The sequence below is a fragment of the Ailuropoda melanoleuca genome, chromosome 12, assembly GCF_002007445.2.
Source record: "Ailuropoda melanoleuca isolate Jingjing chromosome 12, ASM200744v2, whole genome shotgun sequence".
Lineage (NCBI taxonomy): Eukaryota > Metazoa > Chordata > Mammalia > Carnivora > Ursidae > Ailuropoda > Ailuropoda melanoleuca.
In genome coordinates this window covers 53,869,098-53,896,705 of record NC_048229.1, presented here as the reverse complement: position 1 = coordinate 53,896,705, position 27,608 = coordinate 53,869,098, and the positions used below count along the sequence as shown (strand labels likewise).

General features: G+C 45.1%; 1 protein-coding gene across 1 annotated transcript in view; it reads left to right on the top strand.

Annotated features, from left to right (window-relative positions):
* The window catches only part of CES5A (carboxylesterase 5A), an 88,801-nt gene extending 65,398 nt beyond the window's left edge, over positions 1 to 23,403 (top strand). The window contains exons 5-13 of the mRNA XM_034638564.1: positions 1,186 to 1,339; positions 2,829 to 2,933; positions 4,681 to 4,785; positions 6,095 to 6,235; positions 10,534 to 10,602; positions 13,118 to 13,265; positions 20,165 to 20,314; positions 22,658 to 22,730; positions 22,824 to 23,403. Of these exons, the coding sequence (XP_034494455.1) occupies positions 1,186 to 1,339; positions 2,829 to 2,933; positions 4,681 to 4,785; positions 6,095 to 6,235; positions 10,534 to 10,602; positions 13,118 to 13,265; positions 20,165 to 20,314; positions 22,658 to 22,730; positions 22,824 to 23,055 (1,177 nt within the window). The 3' untranslated portion in view covers positions 23,056 to 23,403. The remainder of the gene's footprint in view (positions 1 to 1,185; positions 1,340 to 2,828; positions 2,934 to 4,680; positions 4,786 to 6,094; positions 6,236 to 10,533; positions 10,603 to 13,117; positions 13,266 to 20,164; positions 20,315 to 22,657; positions 22,731 to 22,823) is intronic.
* Positions 23,404 to 27,608: the final 4,205 nt, after the last annotated feature.

Below are 27,608 nucleotides of genomic sequence, written 5' to 3'. Positions count from 1 at the left end.
ATAATGGGTTGGAATTGAAACTAGCAGGGCTTGGCTCCTGACTGGATGTGCAGGTGGTGGGAGAGAGAAGGCAGGGGTCATAGACAGGCACAGAGAACCAGCAGGTAGAGCCATGAGGGGGCTGGAGAGTGGAGAAGAGTAGAATGTGATCCCGGGGCTACTCACATACGGTGTGGACCACATGGATATTTTGATTTTGGTATTTCTTTGGTTCTGTGGTATTTTCCCTTGTTTCTCCATTAATCGTCCGCCTACCCTGGAAAAGATGCCATTCTGCAGTGGTAACAGCCTGCAGGCATGGTTGGGGGCCTGGGCTCTGGGGCCAGACTGGTTGGGATTGAATTCCAAACCTGCAGTTTTCTAGCTCTTGAGCAAGAGATTTAACTTCTCTGTGCCTTGATTTCCTGTCTGCGAGAGAACCGCGTTATCAGGCAGCATCCTTAGGGGATGCTTCTAGATTTCATGGAGGGAGCACAGCCGCTGCCCAAGGCACTGCCCAGCAGAGTGCGTGCCTGAGGTGATGGAATGAACTTCCCAGTCTCTCAGTATCCCACCCTCAAACCCCCGTCCAGTGCCTCCCACTGACCACACACAGCCGGAAGCCTGGGTGATGCACTTCATAGAGGTCAGGCTTTCGGGAGAGGGCAGAGAAGGGTGGAGAGAGGACCCAGAGGAGTAAAGGAGAAAACCCAGCACCACCCATTGCACAAGTTGGGAAGATCATAGGAGCATCTGCCTTAAAGCCCTTAGGACCGTGTCATGCATGGTACTGCCACTGCACAGTTACCATCATTATACATGTAGTCATTCTCCGGAACCTCTGTGCCCAGGATGTCTAGCTTCCCGGTGCAGACCAACTCTCAGGAACAGGACCTTTCTGGAGTCCATGGATTCAGGGGAGCCTAGGAATACCCTCAAATAGCACTTACAAGACTGCATTTTTCTGGGGTACATAACTTTCGTCAGATTGTCCTAAAAAAAGAAAAAGAAAAAGAAACCAAATCCCAGCAGGATGAGAACCAAGCAGAGTTTTCCCTACTGCCCTGCACCTCTGCCCTTCCACCCTTCACCACCAGCTGGAGTGGCGATGCCCTCACACCCTCCCACAGCTCCACCTCGAACTCCTTGAGCTTCGGGAAGCAGATTGGCGTCCACTGAGTATTCTCACCATGCCTCTTGCCCCAGCACAGGGGACCAGCATGCTTGGGGGAACTGGGCCTTCCTGGACCAGATGGCCGCCTTAACCTGGGTCCAGGAGAACATCGAGTTCTTCGGTGGGGACCCACGCTCTGTGACCCTCTTTGGCGAGTCAGCGGGAGCCATAAGTGTTTCCAGCCTTGTGAGTTCTTCTCTTTGGGGGGCTTGAATGAACCTTGGTGGGGGAGGTCACAAGAATGAGGACCATGAATCACTCATAGCCAATTTGTGCTTTCATGTTGAACACTTTTATACATGCTGTCTCCCTGAAACCTACCCTTGTGAGTTAGGGGCTCAGTGTCCTTTCGTGGAGAAGAGCTGTCATCAGGAAGAGCATAAATGAACTGCCCAAGATCACTTACTGAGTAACAGTTCGAAGATAAATCCCTTATATTTATAGGGTCGAAGCCTGGTATCTAAGTACCAGGAGAGGTAATTATTCGTTTAATAGAAAAATTCAGCTAAAACATAAAGCAACAAATGACGCATATATCGTTTTATTTCAACTTCCAACATAAAGTGTGCATTTCTCCACCAATGGTTTGATATGGTGCCTTATCTTTTCAGGGTCAGTCTGTTGACCGGAGATCCACATGGGCTCTCTGGCATAACCCCCTGCCTCCGCCCCAGATTAATTGTCCTCTAATAGCCTCCTTAGCTTCTGTACAACGAGCACGAACTTAAGGTGCCTGCATTGTAGTCTGTGAATGCAGCACCACTCATGGAATCTTCCGCTGCCTCCCCACATATTTTATACTCTTGCCTTATTCACACCAAATTATTTTTCAGCTACTTGCCTTCATCAAGGGTTTCTCTCCTCAAACATAATTTTGTTTTCTTTTTCCACACATACTTCATTGGTTCCCATGATTTTTCATTGATTAGGTCATTATAGTAGCAAGTGTAACTGACAAAACAAGTTTGGAAGCAAACGCACCTGACCCTTGGCCAGAAACTGGTGGGAATAGAAAGGTGTGTGGTGCTAGAAAACAGCCCCCTGGCTGCAAGTGGTCAGCATTTCCTGGGCCTCTGCTAACAGCTTGATCACAGAAGGCAGTTACGTGGAAGTGGGTTAAGAAACTTCTGCTGTATAGCACTCGACAATATACAAGATATTTTTCTATCTTCAGGATAACTCGATAAGGTGAATTAGAGTAACTCAACTTTTACATCTATGATAACAGCCGCCGTTGCCTAAGTGTGTACTATTTGACCAGGCATTGTGCAAAGCCTTCTATATTCGTCACTTCTGCTCTACACAACAGCTCTGTGATATGGGCTCCAGTTTTCCTTCCGGTTTTACAGGAAGTAATTGATGCTCAGAAATATATAAAGCAACTTGCCTGAGGTTCTCCAGCTAGGAAGTGAAGGAGCTAGCCCTCACACCACAGAATGTTTGACCTCAAAGTTCCTGAGGAGCCTGGGGCTCAGAGAGGTTAAATAACTTGCCCAAACCTTCATGGCTAGTCCTTGAATCCCCAGACCAGGGCTTTTTTTTTTTTCCCCTGTAAGCATAGAGCTTTCAAGGATACTTAAGGGGAAGTTTTCTTAAAGAAGGATGGGTGTTATGTGTGCAATGGTTGGGGAGTCCCCTGCATAACTTTTCCTGGTCTCCTGTGTTCTCTTTCCAGATTCTGTCCCCCATGGCCAAAGGCTTATTCCACAAAGCCATCATGGAGAGTGGGGTGGCCATCATCCCTTTCCTGAGGGCCCCTGATGATGAGAGGGATGAAGATGTAGGTATATTAACACCTCTCTAGCTTCCTCTGCTTGGTAGGGGAGAATGTGGTCAGGTGCTGAGACAATGTGCTTGGCTGCCCTTACTGACCACAGACAAAGAATCCAGTGCTGGCGAAGGTGAAACTTATTGCTGCATGGAAGGCCTGGTTCAGGAAGTAGGTCTCCAGTGTAGTGCTGCTGGTGCACAGGCTGTGTGTGTGTGCGCGCGCGTGTACATGAGTGTATATGTGATAGTTCTAACATCTTATTCATTATTCCTCGCCTGGGATATATCACTCAGTCCCCTGTGTTATATACAGCTCATCTCCTATACCTACTCCATCCCACCTAGAGTACTATGCTAAGAAAGATTCTGAGGCTGTTTCCAGTTCAGTGGGAAAGAACACTGTGACTGATGCATGTTGCCTGGCATGAGAGTGTGAAGGGTGGTGAGGCACATGCCCCAGACTTTTGTCATCTGTCATCTTGTTCTAGTGCTCTACCAGGCAGTGAGGACCTGGAGACTAAGGACTCTATATCTTTTGTGTCCCAGCATAATGCCTAGTGCCATTCCGCTATCGATGTTTGCGGAATGAATGAGTTAACAAATGAGCTGATTCAATCAATGAATATTAGCACGGGGCTGTGGAGCCATCTCCTGGGGACTGTGCATTTTAGTGGTACGTTTGCTTAAACACCTTATAGCAAATAACAGTGTACACCAAGAGCAGAGCCCTTGAGATTTAATATTGTAAATGTACCCTGAATACACAAGGAATATTGATTTGGAGAACACGATATATCAGGTTTTGGTTTGTGCACATACTTATTCATTCAGCACACATATATTGAGTATCCCTTGTCTCCCCAGCTCTATGTTAGGACCTGTGGGTTTATAAACGGAGACAGGCCACACTGACTTGAGAAGACCACCATCTTTTTATGACAAGGGTTTTTAACCTGGAGTCCAGAAAAGGCCTGGGAGGTGGTCCTTGAGCTCCTGCAGGTGTATGCAGATTATTTATGTTCGTGCGTTTTCCCAGGGAGAGGGTTTGTAGCTTTCATTGGATTCTCAGAGCCTTCATGACTCTCAGACACTTAGGGACCATGACTTTCAAGGGGCAAGCTCCCAAGGAAAGTTCAATGACCGGGCAAGACAGTGTTTAGGAAAAGGCTAGGAAGAGTAGGTGGGAATCCTTAAGGTGATGGGAAATTAGAGGAGGAAGGAGTTCATGAAAGGACATCTGAGAGGAGGTGGGGATGAGTGGAATTGGTGGGAGACAGAAAAAGATGTTCAGGGTATTCCAGGCTGCAGTGGGGGTGAGGCTGAGCAGAACTGACAAGCCGAGACTGAGCCGGAGTCATGCCTCAGCTGACAGTTAAGTCATGCTTCCAAAGCTGCTTCTCACTGTTGGGGCTCCCGCGTTGGGCTTCTGGGCTCAGTGGGCCTAGTGCCAATGGAGCCAACATCACAGGACTGGTGTCTCCGTGACTAGGGAGCTTGACTCTGTTCTGTAGCCACAGACTGACACACGACCTCCCCCAGCTCCAGCGGTTGCTGAAGATGGCCAGGAGGGTCAGGCAGGAGCATAAGGAGGTCCGGGGCCAGCCTGTCCTCAACGTGTACATACGTGGAGGTGGGGAGGGGAAGCAGGCTTCATATATGAAGGACCAGCCTGGGGCTGGATCAAGGACTCTTTCCAATTTTCATTTTCTTGGCGGCTTTCAGTGCTGTGCTCTGACCCAGTCCTTCTCTGGAAATAGTTGCAGGTGATCGCGCATATCTGTGGTTGCAATGCGTCAGACACCATGGCCTTGCTGCAGTGCCTGAGGGCGAAATCCGCCGAGGAGTTGTTGGACATCAACAAGGTGAAGAGGGGCAGGAGGGTCTGGGGGCAGACAAATCCCACCCCTCTCTCACTTACTTTGATTTGGGACTTTGGAAAGAAGGAGGTTGGGATTCATAGTAATGGCTGTAGAAGCAAGAGGCAGAATATATAGAAGCCTGATAGGTAATGTGAAGGAACTCGATGGGCTGGGGTGCTGCTTAGCATGCAGAAGATCCAGGAAAATATGAAGGTTGTCTCTAAGTCACTGGGAAGAGGGACTGCACTTCTTGCACATGCTGCCAGAAATTAATTCAATGTCAAAAGCAGGAGTTCTGTCAGGAAGCCATTTTGGCTTGGTATAACCAAGAATTTTCTAAAAGCTCAGTTGTCTGCTAAGCGGCCAGCTCCTAGAGAAAAGAGTGAGACACCCACCTCTGTAGGTCTGCAAGCAGAATCTCGATGACTGCTGACAAATTTCAGTCACTGGATGATTCGTTGGACCAAATGAGCTTTTATGTCCGTTCCAATCTTGAGAGCTTCTGATGGTCCTTGGAAGAGCGAGGTCATTATCTGTCAGATTCCAACATTTGTTAAGTAGTTATTTGGCATGGATGAAGGGTCTGCTGTGAGCTATGCTGGAGTCTGGGAGCTGGTTACAAATTCTTTGACCCAATATAGTGTGAAAAGTCTTCTATGTATGCCCTTCCACCCCTACTCCCAAACAGAGATCCGAAGAAAACATGGATAGAGCCAGGTGTTGCTTCCTGAGACCCCAGAAATATCCAACCAGGTTGAAGGCAAAGATACACCAACCCCCATTACTATGACCACCTCCAACCACCACCCCCCACCCGCCCGCAGCTCACCACTCTGCCCATTTGGCCAGTGCTTCTCAAACTTGAGCATGCATCCGAATGACCTGGAGGGCTTGTGGAACAAGTTGGCTGCGATGCACGCCCAGAGTTTCACATCCGGTAGGCCTGGGCTGGGACCTGAGAATTGGTTTCTAGCAAGTTCCCTGGTGATAACGCTGATGCTGCTGGTCCGGGACCGATGCTTGGAGAACTACTTTGTAAGCTATTTTTTTTTTAAGATAGATACTAATTATTATCCTCATTGAGCAGATGAGGAATCCAAGGCAGGAAGCTGAGCCCCTTTGCCCAAGTAAGTGGCAGGGCTGGCCAGGCAACACTCATGACTTGGGAAGGGCCAAAATGGCTTATTTTTCTTTTCTTAATGCAGTTTGACCAATTGCCGGAGTGGGTTAGCTCTGCTGGGCTAGGGTTTTGGGGACAGTGGATTTTATGAATAGAAAGAGATGCTGATTTTTCTCTTCTCCCTTATTCCAGAAAACCAAGTCTTTCACTCGAGTGGTTGATGGTTTTTTCTTTCCTGATGAGCCTCTAGACCTTTTGACTGAAAAAACATTTAATTCCGTTCCTTCTGTCATCGGAGTCAATAACCACGAATGTGGCTTCCAGCTACCCAAGGTAAGAATCCCAGCCGTCCTTCCTGTCGCTCCCTCAGCAGCGAGGCAGCTGCGTGCTTCGAAGCTGAGCGCTCCCATCCATGACACCAAGCACTGGAAGGGAGACCAGCAGCCAAGGACGCAGAGATGCCCCTTCCTGTCGCGGAAGGAGGATAACTGCGGATTGGGGGCAGCGGTGGCCAGTGTCCGCCCTGCTCGTCTGAGGCTTGGGGAGAAAGAAACGACACTATGAAAAAGTACGGGAGGCTGAGGTCCGTTTGAGTTTTGTTCAAAACATTACAAGTGATGGTTTCAAATTAACACAGTTACTACCTCAAAGATGACATTCATGCAGGTTTGGAAAATTGCAGCCCTTTCCATTTTCATGTCCGGCCTCGGTTCTGGCATTTTGACTTCCAAGAGGGCTCCCGAGGCTTGTCCAAGTTGCAAAATGATTGAATCGCTTTAGTCATTCAACAAGTATGAACGGAATGTTTGCTGCCAGCTCTACACTCTTGCAAAAACCAAACGTTCAACAGTAAACAAGTCACACGGCTCCAGCTTTCTGCAAGTTCCCATCCCAGTGGGGAGAGCAGATGAAATTCAAGGTTGAATAGACGGTTTCAGGAAGAGGCAAGGGCTATGAAGGACATAAACTGGTAGGAGAAGGTCTCGAGGGAGGAGAAGGGGTAGAGAGGAACGTCTTCTCTGAGGAGGGACCGTTTGTGCTCAGGCTGAATGCTGAGAAGGAGCCATGATGCCTTGACCCTGCCATTTAAGAAGCCCCTCCTGATTTGAAATAAACTTTTCATCTGTCCTCGGAAGGGCGGAATGCTCAAATTCATAACACCACCACGGCTCAATTAAAGACAGCAACCTCCTCCTTTCAAGCTGAGGGAGATGAGGTAATCAAATCCAGAGGTTTGCCGAGGTTCGAGGCTATTTGGTGCTGTTTAGATCCAGCACCCTGAGTTCCCTGGGCTGTCAAAGGCACGTTCTGCTGTGATGAATTTCACCTACAGAGCAATGTTTTGGGATAAGTGGGAGTGGGGATCTTTCTCCTCATGGTGTAAATGAGGCAACTGAGTCACAGATTGTGGCTTAAGGAAGGCCTTCAGTGCTCCTGGGTCTGTGCCAGAAAGAAGGCAGGTGCTCCCGATGACAGCCACCACCACCGTAACCTCTGTGACTGGTCCCAAGTGCCTTCCACGTGCCAAGCGTGTGCCATCCGTGCAAAAGCTTGCAAACAGGCATGGTTATTCCTGTTTTTCAGTTGAAGAAGCGGAGCCTCAGAAAGGCTAAAATTCCTTTCCAAAGTCTCCCAGCTGGGGAGGAGACAGTGGTGTATAATTTTTTTTCATGCATGTAGGCTCTGCCATTAAATGTTGGGTTCTCTGTTAACCTACTGTGTGACCTTAAGTGAACTGCCCAACCTTTCTGAACCTTTGTTCCTTTCATCGGTGAAGTAGGGCTGATCTTAATACCTGCATCACAAGTACCCATCCCATAGCCTGGCATAGAACGAGTGCTCGGTAAATGTTAGATATTGGAATTATTCAAGTGGCACCGTGGAATTTGGTGCCCAGGCCTGCAGAACTCAGGAGCCTGGATCGGTGCTGTTATTTCATGTGACCTTGCAGTTACCACGGCTGCTGCCTGTTGGAAACCATGGGTAACCCTCCAAAAACAAAGCTCAGCTCCTGAACACGTCGAGAGGTGCTTGGCAGTTGCACTATACTTGTGGATAAATTGAGTGACTCTGGAGGTTCCCTCAGATGCCAGGAGACAGAGATGTTTAAATATTTACCCTGGCGATTTACTATCCCAAGATTCTCAGCAGAAAATGTCAAAGGGAAATTCATTTGACAAGTGAAGAGTACTTCTACCCTCTCATGTTTTTTTTAATGTTTTTTATTATATTATGTTAGTCACCGTACAGTACATCCCTGGTTTCTGATGTAAAGTTCGATGATTCATTTCTTGCGTATAACCCCAGTGCACCATGCAATACGTGCCCTCCTTACTACCCATCACCAGTCTATCCCATTCCCCCACCCCCTCCCCTCTGAAGTCTTCAGTTTGTTTCTCATAGTCCATAGTCTCTCATGTTTCATTCCCCCTTCTGATTACCCCCCTTTTCTTTATCCCTTTCTTCCCCTACCGATCATCCTAGTTCTTATGTTCCATAGATGAGAGAAATCATATGATAATTGTCTTTCTCTGCTTGACTTATTTCACTTAGCATTATCTCCTCCAGTGCCGTCCATGTTGCAGCAAATGTTGAGAATTCGTTCTTTCTGATAGCTGAGTAATATTCCATTGTATATATGGACCACAGCTTCTTAATCCAGTCATCTGTTGAAGGGCATCTCGGCTCCTTCCATGATTTGGCTATTGTGGACAATGCAGCTATGAACATTGGGGTGCATATGGCCCTTCTCTTTACTACGTCTGTATCTTTGGGGTAAACACCCAGTAGTGCAATGGCTGGGTCATAGGGTAGTTCAATTTTTAACTTTTTAAGGGACCTCCACACTGTTTTCCAGAGTGGCTGTACCAACTTGCATTCCCACCAACAATGTAGGAGGGATCCCCTTTCTCCACATCCTCTCCAACAATTGTTGTTTCTTGCCTTGTCTATCTTTGCCATTCTAACTGGCGTAAGGTGGTATCTCAGTGTGGTTTTGATTTGAATTTCCCTGATGGCTAATGATTTTGAACATTTTTTCATGTGTCTGTTAGCCATTTGTATGTCTTCATTGGAAAAGTGTCTGTTCATATCTTCTGCCCATTTTATGATTTGTTTATTTGTTTCTCGTGTATTGAGTTTGAGAAGTTCTTTGTAGATCTTGGATACCAGTCCTTTATCTGTGGTGTCCTTTGCAAATATATTCTCCCATTCCGTGGGCTGTCTCTTAGTTTTTTTGACTGTTTCCTTGGCTGTGCAGAAGCTCTTTATCCTGATAAAGTCCCATAAGTTCATTTTATCTTTTATTTCTCTTGCCTTTGGAGATGTGTCGTGAAAAAGGTTGCTCTGGCCGATGTCATAGAAGTTGTTGCCTATGTTCTCCTCTAGAATTTTGATGGATTCCTGTCTCACATTGAGGTCTTTCATCCATTTGGAGTTTATTTTTGTGTATGGTGTGAGAGAGTGGTCAAGTTTCATTCTTTTGCATGTAGCTGTCCAATTTTCCCAGCACCATTTATTGAAGAGACTGTCTTTTTTCCACCGGATGTTTTTTCCTGCTTTATCAAAGATTAGTTGCCCAAAGAGCCGAGGGTCCATTTCTGGGTTCTCTATTCTGTTCCATTGGTCTATGTGTCTGTTTTTGTGCCAGTACCATGCTGTCTTTGTGATCACAGCTTTGTAGTACAGCTTGAAATCTGGCATTGTGATGCCCCCAGCTTTGTTACCCTCTCATGTTTTTAAGCTGCAGTACTGGCCAGGGAGGGGTCAGTTAGCAAATAATTACCCATAGCTCATACTAGGTCCCAGGCAGAGCCCAGGTTTTTACCCCAGCCTTGCCACCTCGCTGGGTATTGACAAACTGCTGGCTTCTCAGAGGCCCTGATTGCAAAGGTCTGGAGAAAGAGAACAGTAAGTCACTAGCTTCAAGATTTTCTGGCATCTCTTTGGACTTGGTGTCAAAACCAAGCTGTATCTTGTATCAGTTCTCCAGAGATGCTGTAACAAAATACCACAGACCAGATGGCTTAAACAACAGAAACTTATTTTCTCACAGTTCTGGAGGCTGGAAGTCCAAGATCAGGGTGTCAGCAGGTTCAGTTTCTCCTGGCCTCCCTCCTTGGCTTGCCTTCTCCCTGTGTCCCCACATGGTCTTTCCTCTGCGTGCACACATCCCTGGTGTCTCTCTTGTGTGTCAGAATTTCCTCTTCCTCTAAGGCCACCAGGTTGGTTGAGTGCTCAGCTAATGTCCTCCCTCTCATTTAATCACTTCTTGACAAACCCTATCTCCGCATGGCCACATTCTGAGGTAGTGGGGGTTACGGCTTCAGCAGGGAAAGTGGAAGCGGGGACAGGTCAGCTCATAACGTGGCCTTTCCACAGAGCAGCCACTCGGGCCCCACAAGCCCACAGGTATGGAAGGGAATGGCTGCCTTTTGGCAAACGTGGGAAGAAGAAACTTCATTGCACCAACCCACTGAGGCTGCTCCTGCGTGTTGCCCCCTGGGGGCTGAACAGGTCCCTGCTCTCCCCAGCCTCTCTTCTAAAAGGCAGGCACTTTGACCCTCAGAGAGAACGCTTTCCCTTCTGGTGACCTGAGGTGCTCACAGAGGATGCCCTACTTCTCTCCACAGAAGGAGTTTCCTGAGATCCTTGGGGGCTCCAAAAAGTCTCTAGCCCTGCACTTGCTACAAACAGTCCTGGTAAGTGAGCTTGGCCAACTGATTTTTCGGAGTCGTCTATTCAACAAACCTCCTTGGGCCACTCTCAGGAGAAGGGTCTGGGGCTATAGACGTTCCTCATTCACTTGCTCAGTGAATCTTTGCTAAGTAGGGTTCCACCATCCCTTATTCAGTCTCAAAATCCAAGGAGCTCTGAAAACCAGCCCACAGGGCGGCCACCCCCGAGAGCATGTGACATCATAATGCAGCCTCAGTACTGAATTATCTGCATATAGTCTGAAAAATTCTAAATTCTGAAACTCACCCAGGACTAGGCACCCATATTCACAAGATGCCAGCGGGGCACTGTATCAGGTTCTAGCAAGACTAGGGACCATCACTCAATCATTTATTCTTTCACTCCCTGCATGGATATATCACTATCGGGTTTTAAGATGTAGGGATGGATTCCTTTCTCTTCTTCCCTCCTTGCCATAAACGTTTATCCAGCACGAACTCTGTGCCAGGTTCCTTTCATTCACGTATTCATTGAATGGATGTTTCTTGAGCACCCACCTACCCCAGTGTGTCCCCACACACTGAGGTGCACTGAGAAACAGGCACTCCCCTCATGCTTGCAGAATCTGCAGGCCGTGCGGTGGGTGGAAGGAGGAGGCACTTCAGTACAGTGTATAACAAACCAGAGCAGAGGATGTCCGAGGCCCTCTGCTGCCTGCGGGAGGGAGCAGGTGGCTCCCTCGGGGAGAAGGGCCTTGAAGAATGAGTTAGGTTTATCCTGCTCATGGAGGAACAGGGGCCAGGGGAGCCGGAGGACACACCATGAGCAGTTAGGAGCAGAGCGGTGTGGGGAGGTCGGCGGCTGGGGTTGCTAAAGCACAGGAGGAGGCTCGCAACTCTTAGAGGCTCCAAAAGGCATGTGAAGTTCATCCCAGGGGCTGGGAACAGAAGAGTGACCTGATTCGATTCCCATTTTGGAAAGAGCCTTCTGGACACAGAGCGAGCCAGACTGGAGGGAGGGGACGCTGCAGGCCCCAAGGCTCAGGGGGGAGGTTTGATGAGTCTCAGTTGTCCAGCAATGAGAATCGGGACTAAGGTTTGAGAGATATTTAAAATATAAGCCAGACAGCGGGACCTCTCAGGCTGGATTGTAGATGGCCTCATGCAGGAGGAGGTCATTGATCTGGGCCTTAGGAAAGGGGAACATTCGAGCAGATGGCTTTTCAAGAGGAGAAGGTATCTTGAGCCAGACCCCAGGAGTGGGAAGTAGGCTTTGTGGCAAGGTGCAGGAGGACTGGAAGTGTGTGCAGTCTCTCCTAGGGGGCAAAGCAAGAAGTACTTTTCAAATGATTAAGTTGTTCTCAATGCAGAAAGCAGAACCTTGCTCTGGAATCCCAGGGGGTCTGCACAATGAGTGTCCCCCTGGGGCTCGCCAGAGGCTCCACAGAGCATCTGTACCCACCTTGGACACCTCGAGCACCTAGGGGTCTGCTGGTCATATGGTCCAAATCAGGCGCACTTGCACCAGAGCCTAGAGCTGCTCTGGGCCTGATTAAAAGCACTCAGCCTTCAGAGGACCCGCTGAACAAGTCTGAGCAGTGCTCCCTGGTGTGCTCTCTACTGTCTCCAAATTCCAAAGAAACTTCTGGAGGACTGTGCCTGTTTTCACGTGGCAGGTGGGATGGCTGGTGGTCGAGGTGCCATGACTTATCCCAGCATTTCCCAGACCCCCAGATCCCCAAGAACATCACCAGTGTGGCAGACCCTGAATCTCCATGAAGGTTACTTTGCACAGTCCAGCATTTGTGCTTGAGGGAAGTGGAGGGATGGAAGTCTGGGAGGCAGCCCCGTGACGGGTCAGGAATGCGCAGGGATTTGGCAAAGGGTCTCTGGGGGACTGACAGAACTGAAGACAGGCTCTGTGCCAGACAGCGCATTTCTTTCTTCGTATCTCATGTAATCCTCTGAACAACCCATTTTTTATAGGTGAGGGAACTCCAACAAGAGATCAACTAGCTCAAATCAAACAGCAAAGGACCAGAGGCTGCTTCTGGTGGGCTGGCCTCATGGGTGTGCAACCTGCGTAGTCGCAAAGGTCTACACTCAGAAGAGTCCTACACTTGGTTGAATGTTCTGTTGTCACCATCTTGAAATTGGTATCATTTTAGAGCACGGAGCCCCGCATGTTCCCTTTGCTCTGGGCCCCACAAACCATGTAGCCCGTGCTGCCCGGGGATGGCTCTTTCCGAAACATCTCAGAGAGGCACGTGCGCACTGTGATGAGAAGCATGCAGTCTGGCTCCAGATAGACTTGCGGAAGAATCGTGGTTGCGCCAGTTTGGACAACCACTTACCCTCTCTAAGCCTCAGTTCCCTCATCTGTGAAATGGGGCTAATTTTGATATTTGCACCATAGGGTCACTGTGTGGATTAGATGAGACACTGAATGTAAAGACCCCAGAATCATGCCCGCCCAAGCAAATGCTCAACGTGTTGGCTGTTGTTGACCTGGGTCTCCTGTGACCATGATTTTTTACAGCACATCCCCAACAAGTATTTATACCTTGTGGCTGATCAATACTTCTCCAACAAGCACTCCCTGGTTGAGATACGAGATAGTTTTCTGGACTTGCTTGGAGATGTGTTCTTTGTGGTCCCTGGGGTGGTCACAGCTCGATATCACAGAGGTGAGTCTCTGAGTACCCCCACCCCCTACCCCCAGCAGGGTCACACCCCAGCAAGGCCAGTGGCTGCAAAGAGTCTTGTGGCCTGATGCCTGGCCACCTGTTCCACCCTTCTGTTCCCTCAGTGAGAGGGAGTTCTCAAGAATGTGTGGGAATTGCTGACCTTTGCAATTCCTGTGCCTTTCAGAGTTCAGGGATGTTGATCAGTTCTGCTGTTTCTGTTTCTTCTCCTTCAGGACCATGCAGAAAATTCTCACCTCCCCATAATTTGGGGGGACTCGTTTCCCAGACTCCTTTCTCTTTGGAAGTGTCTTCCTAAGCATTTCAGCTCTAAGGAGTAGTGGAGCAACCAGAAAAAGAGTATTACTTGTAGGGACACAAGCCTTGTCTCTCCCTCCCCCCTCCCCACCCTAATTCCTTCTCTCTCTCCCTTTCTCTCTTTCTTCCATTCCCCTTTCCTCCTCTTTCCACAATTTTTTATCACGAGCCTACTATGTGCCTGACAGTATCCTGGGCCCTAGAGATACAGCACTGAACAAAACAAAAACCCCGCCACGATGACACTCACATTCTAGTTGGGGAGACTGATAACAAACAAGTAAAGATAGAATATGTATGTTTTAGATGGTAATATAAGTAAGATAAAACCAGGTAGGGGATAACAGTTGCAGGGCACCATGGGATTCTGTATCATAAGGTCTACAGAGGTGACAAGGGAATGAGTAGCAAGAATCAGCTCTTGAATTTGGAAACACAGAGGTCACTGGTAACCATGCAGGAGCTATTGTGATGGGATGATGTAGGTAAAAAACTGGTTAAAATGGATTCAAGAGAAAGTGGGCAAACTGATCTTCAGAAAATACATCCCAATCTCAAAATCTCAGCAGTGGTTTTGGGAAAAAATGAACAAAATGATTTTGAAAATTTACGTGGAAATGCAAGGATAGCCAAAACAATCTTGAAAAAGAATAACAAAGTTAGGGGGCTTACATGTTATCTGATTTCGAGTCTTATTTTTGAGATGTAGGAATTAAGAAAGTCTGGTATTGGCTGAAGGATAGACAAACAGAACAGAGTGGAGAGCCAGGAAATAGTTAGCCAATTTTTGACAGAGGTGTTGAGATAATTCAGTGGAGAAAGGAAATTCTGTTCAACAAATAGAGCTGGAATAACTGGATATTTATGTAGAAAAAAGGAACCTCAACCCCCTTACTCACACTATATACAAAAATCAATGTGAGATGAGTTGAAGATCCAAATGTAAAAGCTAAAATTGTCCTTAAGCAAAATTAATATATATTTTTTTGCTCATCAAAAAACACTGTTAACAATGTTAGCAAAATGGTGGAAGAAGGAATTCCAAAAATCTGTTCCACCACAAAAGCAGTGAGTAAACTGGTAAGTACTGTCAGAATCAATTTGATCAGAATCTGGAAACAAATCAAGGGTTTATAGCAAGCAAGTGAACATTTAATCAAGATACAGATCCTTGAGTCTCAGTGAGAGAGTGTGGCATTTTAACTTACTCGGCACCATTTCCTGCTACCAGCTAGGCAGTGGCCTCAAAGACAGCAGCCCACATTTATAGTATAGACTCCTAGTACTGGAGGGAGAAAAAAGGACCTTATACCCAAAGAATTGTGGTTATTTGCTTTGAGCTATCTGGTGGCTCCTTAAACAACTAAGCTCGATGGGCTTGCTTTTATTTTACCTAACTCAGAACGCTCTCAGGGATCAGGCACCTACCTGGAGGGCATTTTTGACAAACATTTAAAGGTAAATGCATTTGCTGAGGTGCCTGAGTGGCTCAGTTGGTTAAGGGTCCAGCTCTTGATTTCAGCTCAGGTCATGATCTCAGGGTGGTGAGGTTGAGCCCTGCATCGGGTTCTGCACTGGGCATGGAGCCTGTTTAAGATTCTCTCTCTCCCTCTCCCCAGCCCTGCTCACATGTGCATGAGTGCTCTCTCTAAAAATAAATAAATAAATAAATAAATAAATAAATAAATAAATAAATAAAAATTTATTTGCTGCTGCCACCAGAGGCAAGGGATAACAGTTGAATAAACAATAGACAACATTTGGGAGGAAAAGCTGGGCAATGGAATGCTCTGGGAATAAAGGTTTGAGAAGCTCCCTCATATCCCTGGGAATTTAGAAGGCCTCGTGCATGTCCAGAGTGGGGAGCACACTCAGAAAAGGCCTGAGATGGCCCTAAGCTGTTACATCTGGCTGACCTGAAGGCTCCATGCATATAAAAAGTGGAAGCTAAGTAAAAGTTGCAAACTGTCTGAGTGTTGAGGGCATGCTCCAACACACACATAATGCCCATCTTCCAAGATTGGGAGGCTTTGTTTGTTTGTTTTAGGCATTTATGAAAATTTCAGCTGACCCATAAAATTATTAGTTGACCACTAAGATAACAGGAGAAAAAAAAACTTCAGTGGCCACACATGATGAAGAATAGTCAAAATTAGTACAGAAATATTTCTAAACAAACAAACAACAGCAACCACAACAAGCAGTAATAGTAAAACCATGGACAAAGGGTAGAATCTGATGTTTAGAGTTGCCACATTATAATATTCAGAATCTCCAGGTTTCAACAAGGCATGCAAAGAGATGGGAAAGTATGGCCCACAGATAGGAAAGAAAGAAATTAATAGAAACTGTCCCTGAAGAGCCCCAGACATTGGATTTACTAACCACTTTAATCCAATTATTAAATATACTCAAAGAGCTAAAGGAAACCACATATAAAAAATTAAAGGAAACCATGAGAATGATGTTTCACCACATAGAGAAGCAATAGAGAATTTATAAAATTATAAAAAGGACCAAATAGACATTCTGGCATTGCAAAATACAACTGGAATGGAAAATTCACTAGAGGGACTCAATGGCTGATTTGAGCATGGAGAAGAAAAAAACAGAGAACTTGAACATAAATCCATAGAGATTACCCAATGTGAGGATCAGAAAGATAAAGGAATGAAGAAAAATGAACAGAACCCAAGAGACCTGTGGAACACCATCAAACATCCCAACATATGTATGATAGGACTTCCAGAGAGAGAGGAGAGAGAAAAGAAGTAAAAATAATATTTAAAGAAATAATGATCAAAATGTCTCAAATTTGATGAAAGATGTAAATAGTCATGTCCATGAATTTCAGTGAATCCCAAGTAGGAGAAATGCAAAGAGATCCACATAGAGACATGATAATCAAACACCCAAAACAGAGAAACCCCTGAAAGCAGAAAAAGCAAATATACTGATCATGTACAAAGTAGCTTCAATAAGATTAATAGCTGATTTCTCAACAGAAACCATGAGGCCAGAGGCAATAGAATAACATATTCAAAGTGCAGAAAGAAAAAAAAAAGCCTGCCAACCAAGATTTCCATATCTGTCAAAACTATCTTCAAAAATGAAGGGGTAATCAAGACATTCCCAGATAAACAAAAATTGAGAGAATTTGTCACTAGCAAAGCTGCCTGACAAGCAATGCTAAAGGGAGTCCTTAAGGCTGAAACAAAAGGACACTAGACAGTATCTCAAATTCACAAGAAGAAAAAACGACACCACTAATGGTACCCACATTACCTATGTTTACTTACTGAAGTCAGTACTAATTAATTTTTGGTTCTCTAATGTCTCTTTGTTTTCCTATATGATTTAAAAGACAACTATATGAAATAATTATGTTTTCACATACAGTCCATCAAGGTGCAATTTGTGATAATAACAATATAAAGGCATAGAGCCATAAAGAGAGAAAGTTTTTATATACTATTGAAACAAATTTGGTATTAATTTGAAATAGATTATTATAAATTAGGATGTTAATTGTAATCCTCAGGGCAACCACTTGGAAAATAACCAAAAATATGTATAGTAAAAAAAAAAAAAAAACAAGAGGGGAATCAAAATGGTACACTGAAAAATATTATCTAACATAAAAGAAGGCAATAATGGAAGAATTGAAGAATAAAAAAGATATAAGACGTATGGAGAACAAATAGTAAAATGGCAGAAATAAGTCCTTTATAGTCAGTAATTACTCTAAATGTAAATGGATTTTCTCAAAAGGCAGAGATTGCAGAATGAATGGATTATAAAAACACTCCCAACTATATGCTGTCTACAAGAGACTCACTTTAGAACTAAAGACACAAATAGGTTGCAGGTGACAGTGGATTCTTAGATGTAACAACAAAAGCATAATCAAAAAAGAAAAAAAAAACCCAGATAAATTGGACTTCATTAAAATGAAAAATTATTGTGCATCAAAAGGCAATATAAAGAAAGTAAAAAGACAACCCACAGAATGGGAGAAAATATTTGCAAATCATTTATATGACAGGGATCTATTATTTGGAATATATAAAGGACCCTTATAACTCAGCAAAAAACCAAACAAGTCAATTCAAAAATGGGCAAAGGATTGAATGGACATCTCTGCAAAACACTATAGGTGACTCATAAGCACATGAAAGGTGATCAATATCATCAGCCATCAGGGAAATGCAAACCAAAACCACAGCGCCGTACCCCTTCATACCCACTAAAGTGGCTGTAATAAAAGAACAAACAAACAAAACCCAGAAAATAACAGTGTTATTGAGAATGGAGAAACTGGAAATCTCATGTACTGCTGGTGGGACTGGTAAATGGTACATGCAATGTGGAAAATGGTTTGGCTATTCCTCAAAAAATTAAACATAAAATCACCATGTAACCCAGCAATTCCACTCCTAGGGATAGACCCAAGATAACTGAATACCAGATGGTCAAGCAAAAATTGTACATGAATGTTCATAGCAGCCTTATTTAGAGAGGCCAAAAAGTGGTAACAAACCAAAGATGCATCAGCTGATGAATGGATAAACAAAACGTGGTGTATACATACGATGGGTTATCATTTGGCCATAGGAAAAAATGAAATACTGATACATGCTACAGCATGGTTGAACCATGAGAACATTATGCTAAGTGAAGGAAACGAGACACAAAAGCCACATGTATGATTCCATTTATATGAAATGTCCAGAATAGTCAAATCCACAGAGCCAGAAAGCAGTTTCCAAAGGACAGGAGGGAAGGGCAAACAGGGAATGACTGCATAATGGGTCCGGGGTTTCTGTTTGGGGTGCTAAAAATGTTCTGGGCCTAGATAGCAGTAATGGTTGTACAACATTCTGAATGTCCTAAAACCTACTGATTTATATACTTAGAAAAAGATTAAAGTGGTGAATTTTATGTTACATGTATTTTATCTAAAACAAACAAACAAGCAAAAACCCAGTGCTGCTACGAAAATGAGAAGGCAAGCCACAGACTGGAAGAAGATATTCACAACATAATGATCTGACAAAAAATTCACATCCAGCATAGGAGAATTCTTAAAATTCAATAATGAAAAGACAATCCAATTACGAACAGATAAAAGGCTTGAAAGGACACTTCATAAAACAAGATACAGGAAAGCCTTTTTTGGGGTGCATGAGAAGGTACTCAACGTTATTAGTCGTCAGGGAAATGAAAAATAAATCCCAAATGAGGAAACCATGTACATCTCCTAGAATGGCTAATACCGAAAACACAAACCATACCCACAGGTACTGCCAAGGACGTCGAATATTCAGAAATATCATGTACTTCTGGAAGGAATGTAAAATGGTACAGCCGTTCTGGAAAACGGTCAGTTTCTTATAAAATGAAGTGCACACCTACCCTACTACTCAACCATTCTACTCTTAGGCATTCACTGAAGAGAAGTGAAAGCATATGTCCTTACGAAAGACTTCTATATGGACGTCCATAGCGGCTTTAATCATAATAGCACCAAACTAGAAAGAACCCAAAAGTCTATCGTCAGATGAGTGGGTAAATACATTGTGGTCTATTCATGCGAGAGCCATACTAATTGGTGATAAGTAGGGATCAACGACTGATCCATGAAATACCACGGATCAATCTCAACAACATTACACCCAGGAAAAGAAGCCAGACACACAAAAAGTATATATATTGTGTTATTCCTTTTATGCGGAGGTCAAGGACAGGCAAAATTAATCTGCGGTGACAATCAATAAAAGCATCGATTGTCTCCTGGTAGAGTGACTACAAAGACACACAAAGGAATTTTCCAGGGTGATAGAAATGCTCTGCATGCCTTGGCATGGTGGTTACAGGAATGTGTATACATTTGTAAAAACTCATCAAACCAGGTACTGCACTTTTTATTGTCCATAAATGACACTCCAAATAAGAGAGAGAGAGAATGAGGAGAGGGAGCAGAGATAAATGAGTATTGTAGGTTCTTGCTAGAAGGGAATTTAGAGAGAGAAGCCAGGAGCCAGAGGGGAAGCTGAGACCAAGAGTATGTGTGTTTGTGTGTGCCTGTGTGTGTGTGTGCACACATGTGTGCTTGCGTTAATGGGAGACTTTGTAAGCACGTTGGCTACTGATGGCAGTGGTCCAGTAGAGAAACATTGATGATGCAGGGAAAGGTGGGGGTGAGGAGGAATTACAAAGCAAAGACCTTTAGCAGAAGAGAGGAGAAGGAATGTTGGAAGCAGGGAATAACTTTGGTTTGTCTCTGGACAGTTGAACCGGAATCAGTGGGAAAAAGTCACAGGGAGGTGGATCTTCATTCGGTAGGAAAGGTTCTGAGTGAAGTGAAGAACTATTGCCCTCTTGGTCTGCCCGGAGGGGTCGTGAGCTCTTGTCACCAGGGTACAGGGGCTGCTGTGGCAGCCAGTGCCTGCCTCCAACAAGGAAGAGGGAAGTTAGCAGGGTTCAAGTCACCTATTGCCTTTGAGCCGTCCCACCCATGGGTGTGGAGGACCTGCTGGGTGGGGGTGCGGGGCCAGCCACAAGTCCTCTCCTACCTCATGCAGATGCTGGCGCACCTGTCTACTTCTACGAGTTTCAACACGCGCCCCAGTGCTTAAAGGACACAAGGCCAGCTTTCGTCAAAGCCGATCACTCTGATGAAATCCGCTTTGTCTTTGGAGGTGCCTTCCTGAAAGGCGACGTTGTCATGTTCGGTAAGGAACAGGCTTGGGGGGGGGTTCTGCTCTTGCAGGGACTCGAGCTTGGGATGAGCTGGGGAGAAGACACAACTCCCCGACCCAACATGATTCAAGAGCCCTGGAGTACTGGTGGGTTAGAATTAACTAATGGTTTGTAGACACAACCATTCCCTGGAAAATGCCCCCACTCTTATTTTTAGAAACCAAGATGAAAAGGAGTTGCCAGCATTTGCTTGATGAGTGTTTCTGTCTGTGCTAAAGCCTAAAGGGCTGGGCAGTTGGGAGCACTCATGAGATCTTATATATATATATATATATATTTTTTTTTTTTAATTAGAACCTTCCTTTTCTCTGACCACTGGCCTTACTCTCCCCGCCCTTTCCAGAACTGTTGATGAGGCTGCCACCCAGGGCTTTAAAGGGCAAAAAAGAAAAAAAAAAAAAAACCCACAAAACAACAACAAACAACCCACATTTTTCATAATTCCCGAAGTCCTCTGGACCCAGGTGATCTAAGGTAGATGTTCTTGAGCTGCTTCTAGTGAGGTTATCTCATTCATTCCTGAATTTATGACCCATTCAGGGCCTAAAATAAGAAGCCAATGAGATGAGTTTATCCATAGAAACAAATTATAGGAACTACACACTACAGATATCACTAAAATATTTCGTTAAAGGAATTGCTCAGTACAGGCTCTTGACCAGTTCAAGCTGGCCTCTCGACGATGAGGACAGAGCCTCCACATAAGTACGTTGGTGCGCTGAGGTTTATCTGTGTCATTTATTCATTCCATCCTTGTAATGCAGATAATAACACAACTACCTCTTCGGTTGTCATAAGGATTCAGTGAAACAATTCTCACGAGGTGCACAGTGAGTGCTTAATAAATGGCACTCTTACTATTACTCCGCAACCATCACCGAGCTCGTACTGTGGGACGGGCACAGGACTCTCCAAATGGGAAAAAGTGAACCACATGTGTGTCAAAGTTTAAATTCCTTAATATCTAAAGAGCTCCTAAAATCAGTGGGAAAAGAACAACCCAGGGGGAAACTGGCTAGCAGATACAAATAGACAGTTTATGGAAAAGGAAACACGAGTGACTTTTAAAAACCACTTGACAGGGGCGCCTGGGTGGCACAGCGGTTGAGCGTCTGCCTTCGGCTCAGGGTGTGATCCTGGCATTATGGGATCGAGCCCCACATCAGGCTCCTCCGCTATGAGCCTGCTTCTTCCTCTCCCACTCCCCCTGCTTGTGTTCCCTCTCTCGCTGGCTGTCTCTATCTCTGTCAAATAAATAAATAAAATCTTTAAAAAAAAAAAAAAACCACTTGACATAACAAGAAGATTGCACACTAACCTTGACTGTGGAAGCCTTTTTCACCTATCGAGGTTGGAAAGAGCAATACATTTTACATAATGTATTTGAGCAGGTGTGGGAGAGAGACAACCTCACATATTAATGCAAAACTCCCAAATTTAAAATGCAGATAGTCTTTTCCCGAGCAATCCAACTTCTAGAATTTTTTTGTGCAATTATACTTGCACACAGGCAAAAGTATAGGCACACGCTGAAGCATTGCTTTTACCCACAAAAGGTTGAAAATGATGTGAAGATCCACCAAGAGAGTACTGGATGCATGATTATATATTCATATATAATTGCATATATACATATTTATGCATTATACATTTAGAGAACAACAAATGGCAATAAATGGAAGGTTTATAGGCGACAGTGTGTAACTATCTCCTGGATATGAGTTTAGTGAAAAGAAAAAGACGCAGAATATGTGCTCCTATTATACTGAGTGTGTAAAGAGTTGATCGCTTGAACCCCTGTACACATCTAGCCTGCCTTCGGAGGGCACTCAAAAAGCTGGGAGCTATGGTTGCCTCTGAGGCTGGGGACTGGGTGTCTGGAGGGAAGAGATGGCAGGGAAACTTATTGTCATTAGATACCCTTCCTGCATTTTGGATTTTGTACTTTAGGCAAGTATTCACTTTCTCAAATAAAGAAATGCAATAATTAATTAATTGAGGGGGGAGGGGTGGAAAAGGGGGGTGGTCTCTGTCCCCCAGGAACTTGCGGACTCGTGGAAAGGCTGTAGGAGCAGTGGCTAGATGGGGAAGCTGTGTGTTCAGCACCCTCTGGCATTCAGAAGCCACGATTCCTTGGGTGAGCCCTGGCTGCTCTGGGCCTCAGTACCTGCAGGTGCAAAATGAATGCATTGATTGGTGGGCTGGTGAGATGATCAGGCGGGAAGGGAGACGTAAACGTGCTTCAGCAGACCTGAGTCACCTTGGCTTTCTGGTGAATCCATGTGAGAGCCAGACTCTGCCGTTGTCCCCTCCAGAAGGAGCCACCGAGGAGGAGAAATTGCTGAGCAGGAAGATGATGAGGTACTGGGCCAACTTCGCTAGGACTGGGTAAGTGAGCACACCTGCCGCCGCCCCTGGCCTCCCCCACAGTCAGGTGTTGGAGGATGGAAATCTCACCCCCGCCTGTTTCCTCACTTCCAGGGACCCTAACGGGGAAGGCCTGCCTCTGTGGCCGGCCTACAGCCGGAGCGAGCTGTACCTGAAGCTGGATTTGAATGTGAGCGTGGGACAGAAACTGAAGGAGCAGGAGGTGGAGTTTTGGTCAGATACCCTCCCCCTGATCATGTCCACTTCCACAGCCCTCCCTGGGCCTCCTTCCCCCTTACTCTCCCTTTCTCTGCTCCTGCCTTTCTTCTTCTCCTCTGCTCCTTAAGAAATTCTGTGATTTTGGTTTTCCTTCTTTTGCAATTTGCCCCACGATCATTAGCTCCATTTTTGTGTTTAGCTACTTTGTGGAATCAACTGCTTTTACTGATGTTTTATGGACGTGGGGATGATTCCTAGGGGACTTCGTTTCAATATCAAACAATGCTGCTTGCCTTGGAACGCTACCAGATCTCTTTAATAAATCTGCAGGAGGGCCTGCCTATTGGTTGACATCATAATGATCTTGTTACTAAGAGGAAACAAAATCAGAATGTGAAATATGTACAGGGAGTAGGATTTAATTCTGTGCTCAAAACTCCCCCCGACCCCCAGCATCCAAGGAGAAGTAGACTTCCTATCAGGGGCGTGTGTTCCCTGAAATCTGTATGCTCCAACTCCAATCCAGGCAGGTTTCAGCCACAAGCCAAGCATGAACTGGGTCTTTTCTCCAGGTTGGGAGATATGTGGGGGAGGAGGGGTGGGAGTGCCAGAAAGCCTCCTCCTCAGCAATGGAAACCAGAGGTTCTCCAAGGTCAGGAGCCAAGGAATCAGACGTCTGGTGGCAAAGTCAGGTCAAAGGGGACACCGAGGAGAAAAGATATTTGCCTTATGGGGCAGAGATTAATCCATCCTTCCATAAACCTACACTGGGTTTGCCAGACATAGCCCCACTGGGGCTGCGGTGAAAGCATTCACCCAAGTGAAAAGCTGATGACATAAATTTGATAAGCTCATTTAGGGAGAGTAAGGTGTTTTATGAAAGTATAACAAGGGGACCTAATTTAGATGCAAGTCTTAGGAGGTTCTCTCTGGAGAAAGGACAAATTAAAGTTAACCAGATGATAGGTAGGGAGAATGTATTCAAAGGATACACTTTTAGGTTTTTTTTCTTCAAGATTTTATATATATTTTTGTATATTTATTTGAGAGAGAGAAAGCAAAGAGAGAGAGAGAGAACAAGCAGGGGTGAGGGGAAGAGGGAGAGGGACAAGCAGACTCCCCACTGAACATGGAGCCCGATGTGGGGTTCAATCCCAGGACCCTGAGATCAAGACCTAAGCCAAAGGCAGATGCTTAACTGACTGAGCCACCCAGGGGCACCACACTTTTGCTTTTTACATCATATTATAATTTAATATTTAATTTAGTGTTTGTGTAATTATATATTAATTTATAATTTATATTTAATATGTTAATATATTTAATATAATTTGATATTTAATTTAATTCATATTTTAACTACATAATCCCTATTCTATCCATGTAATTCACCAGGATAATTAGTTTTTCTTTGTGATTGCTTCAAGATTACATGTGAGGTGCATGGAGTTGGAGGGTTTCTGAAATGTCAGTAATGTACAGTTTCTCTGAGTCAGAGATCTCCAACTCCTAGCCTCAATTTGGGCTGCAGAAATGTTTTGTTTAGCCCTCAGATGTCAAAAACATTTTGGAATTAGTTTCCTGTTAGTATGAAATCAGGGAATTTCACTTTAAAAGCCATGTTTCCAGGCCCTCCAGAGAGAAAGATGGAAAAGGAAAAGAGGAGGAGGGGGAAGAAGAAATCCGGCAACATTAGAGCTGCATTCTGCATGGTCTCCAGGGGTTCTGACAGCCCATACGTCACCTTTGTGCAAATTAGAAGGTATCCTTTCTTCAAAACCCTCTACAGGCATCTTCCAGGAAATCATCATCATCAGCGATAGATATCTACAGCTGTGATGTGAATGGCATCTCCTCTGAAGTAGTGCTTTTGTGCAGTACACAACCTACACAACTGCTCTCAGTGACCCTGATGGAACAACCTGCAGGAACTGAGGAGAGGCCACCCCTTTACCTAGGCATAAGCTCTCCATTTTTCACAGTCCTCACTATTCCCCTTTGCGGGAAAGATTTGGTTTGTCTCCAGAGTTTTGTCGGACTTGAATTGAGATAGTGATTCAGGTCCAAAATTGTAGGGGGAAAAAAAGATTTTCTGTGAAAAAGGAGGTTGTTTAATTTGTCTTGTGCCTGGTCCATGTCACCTGGTCCATGTCACTCATTGATATTACCCAACCCCTGTTGGGTTTAGGTTTGGACCCCTGGCCTCTCATTTTACAGACATCTATGGAGACTTGAAGGAATTCGCCCAATATCACCCAGTGAATTAGGAGCAAGTCAAAGCCAGGCCTCAAGTCTCTTGTCATGCAAGAGAACTCTTTCTGCCATGCTCCCTGCCTCCCTCAGCATAGGGTCCAAATGTGTTGGATTGTCTCTGGCTGAGGTGGTTGTGGAAGGGGATGGATCAACAATACTCGGGGCATTTTCTGGTTCTCGGAAGAGGAACCAAGCCACACACAAGCAAGCTGGAAATTCAGTTGCCTGTGCAGCTGCGGAAGGCTAATTTCTACACTGATATTTGGCTAAACGAACAGCTAGAAAACACCACTCAACTCATTTTTTAAAATACTATCATATTAAATGACATTACACTTATTTATATACTGCACCCAGTCCCAGCATCCTCAAATACGGTTCTAATTTTGGTAGGTGTCTAGCAAGAGGGAGCATATTTCCAACGCATCTAGATACAGGGCCCTCTTTCCTCCTTATTCCTGTCCACGTGCCGTCAGATGTTGTACTGAGTTGAAGCTGAAATATAAATGCCACTTGGCATCCTGCTTTTTCCATTTAATTCAGGGTTTGCTATCAGAGGCATAAGCAGAGGAATCACCCAGAGGGCTTTTCCAAAATTCCACTGACCAAGCCGCTCCCCAGTCCATCCGAACCAGAAACTTCTCGGATGGGACCTGGAAACGTACATTTTCACTTTGTAAGCATTAGATGCGCACCCCGATGAGGAACTGCTGAGTGTTCACGGTGTGGTATTTGGATTCCAAGTTTCTAGAGGCTCTTCAAAGATCGGCTTTCCTGTCTGTCTGATGTGGCTGTGTCACCATCTCTAGCCAGTAGCCTGCTCCTGGGACATTTGCAGATATAAATTGTTGAGCAGCTTTGGGAATGAGTAATTTTAGTTTTTACAACTATTCCTGTCACATGGCTCTGCAAGAGATGGACCCAGTGATAAGCCATGCCCTTTTTAAATTGTGCTTCCTTTTTTTTTTTTTTAAGATTTTATTTATTTATTTATTTATTTATTTATTTATTTGAGAGAGAGAGAGAGAGAGAGAGAGAGAGAGGGAGAGCGCACACAGAGGGAGAGGGAGAAGCTGACTCCCCCACTGATCAGGGAGCCCAGTGTGGGGGCTCCATCCCAGGACTCCAGGATCATGACCTGAGCTAAAGGCAGATGCTTAACCCACTGAGCCACCCAGGTGCCTGTAAATTGCTCTTTTTATGTTCTACAAATTCACTTCCCCAAAGGGTCCCTTCACTTCCTTATCAGCAACACAGATACATCACTTCCCATTCACCTCTGCTTTCCCAGCACTGTGAAGACAGAAAATATTTCATTACTTTCTTATTGTAAATTAAACAACTTCCTTTTTTACAGAAAAATCCCCCCCCCTTACTTGGATACTTACTTTACTTGGATGTGAATCTGAATCACTTGGATCTGAATCACAAAAGCAAATCAAATCCAACAAAACTCAGGAGACAAACCAAATCTTTGCCTGTGACTTCCCTAATGAGCAGCAGAGGGCGGCATTGTGAAAGGGGGAAAACTGCTCTCCTCCCCTCCCCAGGGCTCCCGAAGAGCTGGTGAAGTGAGATTGCCCAACTTCCAAGATAAAAAAAAACCAAACAAAATAGTTAAATTATAAACCAATATAATTTATCGTTGTTCCTTTTCTCTGTAGAACTTGGAAAAGGGAAAATTCTAACACATTACCTAAAAAGTCTGACTCTGATGTCCACACTCACAGGCAGAGCAGAGGTTGGGGCCAGGAGGCTTTTTTTTTTTACTAATTTTGGTACTTTCCCATTGAGACCTGAGGAGCCCGCCTGAGGTGGGCAGGGGGAGGGGCCCTTCTCCGGTGGCTCCCTGTTCCTACTCCTTTCCCCTCAAGGGCCCTTGAGACTCTGGACCTTTCTGGCCAGCCCCAAAGCCCAGCTCCCCGCCCTGTGGCCCTGGCAACCCGTCCCAGGTGGGCAGAGGTGGGAAAGGGGGTTTGTTTTCACATCGCGTATCCACATAGTAAGTGGTTGTGGGTTTTTATCGTTGCTGTGTGGTCATTATTTGGGTGAGTATGCCATCATCTGTCCATTCCACTGGTGTTGGGCATTTGGAGAGTTTCCAGTTTCAGGTTATTATGAAACAAGTTGCCATGAATATTTTAGAACATGTCTTTTAATGATTACCTGCATGCATTTCTCTTCGATATTTACCTAGGAGTGGCTTTGCTGGGTCACAAGGGTTGCATATGTCAACTTTAGTAGACACTCCAAAAGTTTTCCAACATGGTCGTGCAGACTTGTGCAGAGTTGCCCTCCTGCCAGCAGAGGAAGAAATTTCTAGCTGTACCATATGGTTGTTGATACTTGGTATTTTTCTAAAGGATTCTTTCACTTTTACCTCATTCATTACTGTGTATTTCCTTGCTTAACTTTGCTATAATGCTG